Raw genomic sequence first — 6,097 nt, forward strand, 5'->3', positions numbered from 1 at the left:
CCCGGCCCGCGCTGACTGCCGCTGCCGCCCCCCGCGCCGCTCCTGCCCAGGATTCGCGCTCCCTGGCTGGGACGCAGACATTCACTTCCCGGTGAAGTTTGAGCCGCCCCTTCGGAGCCGGCCGTGCCCGCGGGCCAGCTTTGCAACTCGAGATGGAGATGGAACGCGGCCGGGCGCGCCGCCCGGACCGGCTGTGGGGTCGAGATTGACGGGGCTGGCGGAGTGCGGACAGAGGGGAGCACAGGCACCATTTCAGGCTGGACGCCTTCAAGATGAGCTCAGCCAGGGCTCACTGGAGGAGACACAGGGCAGCGCCGCGGGGCGCCCAGAGACCTCAGCAGACACCCCGAGGCGGCCAGACCTGACACCTGCTTACAGGGAGCTGCGCCTGCAGGCGGCCTGAACCCCAGTCCATCCTTCTGTTGTGTTTTAACAGCTGGACTCGGCCCCTGGAGGACAGTCCACCTGGCAGCTGGGGAGCTGCCCACCACGTTCAGCCCGGAGTGACACTCTTGATGATTATCCTCGGCAGCACAGGTGGGCAGGCGCCGGGCCCCTCAGAGGGGGAAGTCAGTGTCCGCATGGAGCGTCTTCAGGAAAATCCACGTGGCCGGGCCTGCGTGCGACCCTGCACCTGGCACAGACCCTTGAGGGGAACACGGGCAGGAGCCCCGCCGTGGTGCCCACCCGAGCCCTGGAAGTCGGCCTTGCCCCTGGCTCCAGGCTGGCGCCAGGCGTGCTCTCCTTTGAGCCCCGGGGGACACTCCGCCGTCATTGGGGTGTCCGGGCTTAGTGTTCTAGGGGCCACCGTGTGTTGGCTTTAGTGGAAGCTGTTGGAGACAGTGACTCCGAAGTCACCCCCAGCGTTCGGCCCCAGCGTTCACCGCCGGCGTGGACTCGCTCCCCGCCCGGCACAGCTCGGGAGAGGCCCGGGCTCCAGGCTGCGCTGCTCGCTTAGGGCTCTCCGTTCCGGTCCTGCTGCGGGGGCTGGCGGAGGTCCCGCGCTCGGGGCGCTGGGGGCGGGAGGCGTGGGCCTGCCCGGCGCGCTCACTGTCTTGTGTCCGGCAGGTGTGAGCGGGTTGCCGGCGTAGCGCCACCATGGTGCAGAAGTACCAGTCGCCCGTGCGGGTGTACAAGCACCCCTTCGAGCTGATCATGGCCGTGAGTACTGACCGCCCTTTCTCCCTGGCCTCTGGGCTTTTGAGGGGTTCGAGCTGGCTGGCTGCCCAGGAGCCGCGGCGCCGTCCCCAGTGTGCACAGGTCTGACAAACCCCAAGACTGAAAATAACAGCCTGCGCGTTTGCTTCTTAAAAATGCTCCTCGAGGTAATATGTGGCCTAATTTTCCCTTTGAAAACACAGCGGTGGGATCCTCACTAATTCCCTTCCTCTGGAATCTGCTCTTTGTTAAGCAGAAAAGGGATGTGGGGAGCAGCGCGCCCCTGGCTGCTGGATCCCCGGGCCGGAACCGGCAGTGGGGGTGGGGCTCAGGGCGCTCCGGTGCTGCTCAGAGCCCCCACGTCAGACTCATGAGTCATGTTAAGAATTCACACGTGGGTTAGCTGCAGCCTCCAGCTCCTGGGTGTTTACCGAGAGTGACTGGAACCAGCGAGTCACCAGAGCGGACAGCGGAGGCGCCTCCCGCTCACGGGGTGCCCCGGACGCTCCTCCCTTTCCTGGCCCGGGAGGTGCACGGGAGAGGACTGTGTCTCGCACGCCTGCTGAGAACGTCACGCGGCCCCGAGGTCAGGGCCCGAACGTACCCGAGAAGCCCCACCGACCCCCCCTTCCGCTCTGCCCCCGCAAGTGGGCCGCGGCCCTCACTTCTGGAAATGCTGAGACTCGCACCCCCATGTTCCCTGTTCCTGTCCTGCACACAAATAGACCCAAGTGTTCGCTGTTGTGTGTGAGATTAACCCAGATCCGAAACAAAGACGCAAGGCGCCTCCAGGAAGCGTGTAGTTTTAGGGAACTTTGTAAATTGAGGTGCAGTTCCCTTGCAGAGAACAGCCGGGCAGTTTTCGCGTGCACTTGGTCAGCCTTGAGGCGTGACCGGCCCTGCCCGGCGCTGACCTTTCCTGTCAGCACGTTTCCGCGTCCCCTTTCTGTCAGGTGTGAGGGGTTTTGGGGGGGTGATTCTTAGTGTTTTCTATGAATGGCTCATCAGCAGACTTGTTTCCTGTTTGCGTGTTCTGAGTGCTGGTTTGGATCTGGCCGCCGGGTGGAGGCCGCGCTGAGAAGCAGGCGCCATCATGGGGCTGTCAGCTGTGCGGGCTGCGACCGGCGGGGGCGGGCGGGCCCTGGAGCGGCCTGGAGGCGGCTCCTGCCTCCCTCCGCAGCTGGCACCCCGCAGCGCCCGGAGCGCACCGGGTCCGCCGGCCTTCCCCCGCCGCGCTGACCGCCGCTCCTTTCCCTCCCCGAGGCTCCAGCTGGCGAGCTTCCCCTCAGGTCAGGCCGCCCTGGCCCCGTCCGGCTCTGTGGTGGATCCTGTGGCTGAGTGTTTTGGTGCGTTTCCTGGTGCAGGTTCTGGAGAGAGGCCTGCCCTGAGCAGGTGCAGCTTGCTGGCCGGCCTGTGGGTCCCTGGGCTGGAGGCTGCTGCCGAACCTGTCCAGTGGGCGGGGCTGCCAGGGGAGGTGGCAGGAAGGCTGCCAGCAGAGCAGAGCAAGGCCCACCGGGGCGGGCGAGGGGCCGGCCGGCGCCTGGGCCTTGTTTCCGAAACAGCAAGGGCGCCGGCCCCTCCCGGGGGCTCTGCCGGGCCGGCCCGCAGAGGGGCACTTGGTGCGCTGCGTTCACCCGCCCGGCTTTCCCGGCTCCATCACGCCGGGGTCACCTGCGTGGCCGTGGCCTGCGTGGCTTTACACCAGTGCTTGGCGTGGTTCGCCCACCCCCCGCCCCGCCTGTGAAGCGGCTCGCCCGTCACTCGCCGCCGGGCACTCCCTTGGCAGCTACTCTGGAGACTGTTACCTCCCCCCCGGAGCTACGTAGCAGATGGGCCGTCTCCGAGTCTCGGCGGCTTTCCGTCGGCTCGCGGCGTAAGAACTTGAGCACTGACCGGCTTTATTTTCCTCACTTAGGAGAAACCGCGTTAGGACCGAGCTCCTCAGCACACCTTTCAGTTTGTGCAGAGCGAGGGGAGACAGCTGCAGCTGAGTTGCCTGAGGACCTCAGCGGCCGGCCCGGTCGGCCGGGACAGCCGTGGCGGCCAGAGGGCCCAGGGCAGAGCCGCAGCGGTCACCGACGGCCCGAGTCCCGTGGCGACTGGCACTGGCAGGAGGCGCTGGGGCAGGTCGTGGGCTCAGTGCCCGGGGGCCTTCTGCCGGGGCTTGGCGAAGGTCCCGGGTTGGTCTGGGCTCAGGAAGCTGGAGCGTGGTGTTCTGTGGGCTCTGAAATCATGAGCGCCAGGGAGCTCCTCAGTAGGCGTTTGAGGCATTTAGGGTGTCCTTTGCAAATACCACCCCCAAACCAGAATTTTACCCCTTCCGTGAGTCGAGAAACGGGCTAGCCCAGCCCCTTCGGGGTGTGGAGAGTCGCTGAAGTCAGCGGGTGGCCGTGGCCCGCGTGTGCCCTCCTGACACGGGGCACAGTTGCCCGGAGGCCAGCAGGAGGGCTGAGAGGCCGAGCGAAGGGCCTCGGGTGCTGTGCCTAGGCTCCCTCTGCGCTCTCTGAGGTGGAGCCCAGATTCTAAGGCACAGCTCTGCCCTTGCCAGGCAGTGACCCAGCCCAGGGATGCAGAGGCACGGTTGAGGGGACGCCATGGGGCTGCTGTGACACCCGGGGTGGCGGCCAGCAGCCTCTGCCCCCCTCCCCCAGGGTCGCCATTGGAAGGCCTGAGGGCAGAGGCGCCTGGGGCTCCGAACCCCCTGGGCTGCTGCCGGTCTCCCCTTCCTGCCAGCCTGCTCCCCTACCCCCCTTCCCTCTGGGCTGTCTCCCCACTCACCAGCAGCCCTGTAGTCTGCGTTAGGGGTTCACTGGCAAATCTCCGAGGGTCCTCGGGTCACCGACTGTGGCTTCTCTTGCTCCCTTGGGTGCCCAGCAGGCCGGGGTGCTCCTGGCAGCGCTCCCTTGCCCCCGAGCTCCGGTCCAGGGCTCAGGAGGGGCGTTGGGAGTGCGGCCTTCGGGCAGGGCGACCTCTCGCAGCCCCCGACTGAAGCTCCTTCCCCTCCTTTTAACCGGGTCACGGCGACGCAGAAGAGCCGCGGGCGCGGCGGGGTCACCGCCTGCCGGCGCAGCCCCTCAGCCCTTGGCACCTCCTGCCTCGCCTGTTCCCTTCTCGGTCCTCGCTTCCCACCTGGGCCGGGGCTGGAGGGCGAGGGGGGCGCGCGGGGAGGCCGGGCGGTGACGAGGGCGCGGCCGGGCTGCGGGGCCGTCCGTGCCCGGCGTGGCGCAGAGGCGCTGGGCTCGCTCTCGCCCTTCAAAGCTGTGTCCTGCCGTGTGACGACGCTGGCGCCTTTGCGGTGGGAGGGAGCCTCATGCTGGGTGAGGGAGGGGCACCCTGGACCCCACACGGACCGTGCTGCCCCTGCCTGGGCGGGGAGCTGGCGCGTCTGCGCCCCGGCCGGGCCGCCTCAGGCCCGCGACCTGTGCTTGGCGGGTGTCCAGTATCATTTGGGCCGGAGGCCCATCCTCTTTGTCACGCCCCGGATTTCACCCCGTCGTGTCGGACCCCGCGAGGGGGACCCCCAGACAGCGTTTCTCGCAGGCGAAGGCGGGTCAGGCCGCGGGGGCCAGCGCGGGGGAAGGGACTCCCTCGGGGCACGTGTGCTGGCTCGTGGGGCGCCCAGTTTGTCGGGCGTCCGCGGTCCACCCCCTGTGATGACGGGGGAAGGGCTGGGTCAGCTTTTAGCGGCGGTCTGTGCTCTTCCCCCTGGCCAGGCTGGCATCCGTGTGGCGGTGCGAGGGCACCCCGGCTGCTCCGCGGGCGAGCCCCACGCCGCCCCACAGTTTCGCCTTCTGAGGCACCGCCCATCGCCGGGGTGGGCGCTGCGGTCTGTCGGAAGTGCTTGGAGACCGCAGGACCCGGTTCAGCCCCTGGCCCCTGACGTTCCTGGTGTTGTTTTAAAAACACCAAGCTGTGTGGATGGGGAATTTCAACCGTAAGCACAGGTCGTGAGGCGATGAGCAGACTGGCTGCGCTGGGGGCGCGGGGGGCGGCCCCAGGGCTGCCTCTTAGCCTCTGTTCGCTCGCACTCCCTCTTCCCCTTGGGTCTCTTCGGTGCATTGATTGTCAGAGAAGCCAGGTCATTTGTCTCGCTCAGTCCCCTTAACCCTCTGCTGACCTGACTGGACCCGCAGAGACCGGCGGGGAGGCAGCCGCCTTCCCGGGTCAGGGCGGCCGCGTCCAGCAGCTCAGCTGGACGGGCTGCCAGGCTGAAGCCGTGCTCGCAGGGCGTCTCCCCTCCCGCCAGAGGCCCCTGTGTGACTTGCCTGTGGCGTATTTAACTTACAAATAAGATGCAAACTGTTCTTCTCCAGTTTAAACTGGCTGTCGCGAGGGCGCCTTTCCCCACCCGTGGGGCTGGCGGGGCTGGCGGCCCCGGGAGACCCCCGGCAGGGCTGGCAGCGGGTGCAGGCAGGGCTGCGGTGTCCGGGGAGGGGCGGCTGTCCGCGGCACGCGCCTTGCACAGCCCCGCGAGGGCCGTCAGATGGGGGCGGGGGGCCGAGGCGGCCGCTGAGTCCGCAGGGAAGTTCCGCAGGGCGTCCGGTTAGCTGACCCTTCTTGGTCCTCCTTTCTTGACGTCGAACCTGCACAGGGATGAGACAGGCCTTGTTTCGTGCTTCCCGCAGAGCGCCCACGCGTCGGCACGGCGCCTGCAGTACTGACCGCCCTCGAAGGCTGCGCCCCGGCGTCCTGCCCAGGGCCCAGGCGCCCACTCTTCCCCATGTGGTCCTCGCCGGGGCTGCGCCTCCCGCCGTGCTGCAGAAAGGCATCTCGGTCTGGTCTCTGCCCCTCTGCCCCTGGCGCTTTCACCACCCCATAGCCATAGCCACCCCTGGCACAGGTGGGCTCTTCCTTTCCGGATAACCGGTTTTGCAGGTCTGGGGCCATCCCGGCCACCCCCCCATGTATTTTCCTTCCTCTAGTCCTTGTCCTCTGGGTT

At 67.7% G+C, this 6,097-nt stretch overlaps 1 protein-coding gene across 1 annotated transcript in view; it reads left to right on the forward strand.

The window, feature by feature from the left end:
• The first annotated feature begins 440 nt into the window (after nt 1-440).
• Nucleotides 441-6,097, forward strand: part of SEC14L1 (SEC14-like 1 (S. cerevisiae)) — a 21,806-nt gene continuing 16,149 nt past the window's right edge. Inside the window, exons 1-2 of the mRNA XM_012733005.1 lie at nt 441-537; nt 1,069-1,161. Coding sequence (XP_012588459.1) covers nt 1,099-1,161 — 63 coding nt within the window. The 5' untranslated portion in view covers nt 441-537; nt 1,069-1,098. The remainder of the gene's footprint in view (nt 538-1,068; nt 1,162-6,097) is intronic.

This window comes from Condylura cristata, unplaced genomic scaffold (assembly GCF_000260355.1).
Source record: "Condylura cristata isolate star-nosed mole 26May11 unplaced genomic scaffold, ConCri1.0 scaffold00038, whole genome shotgun sequence".
NCBI lineage: Eukaryota > Metazoa > Chordata > Mammalia > Eulipotyphla > Talpidae > Condylura > Condylura cristata.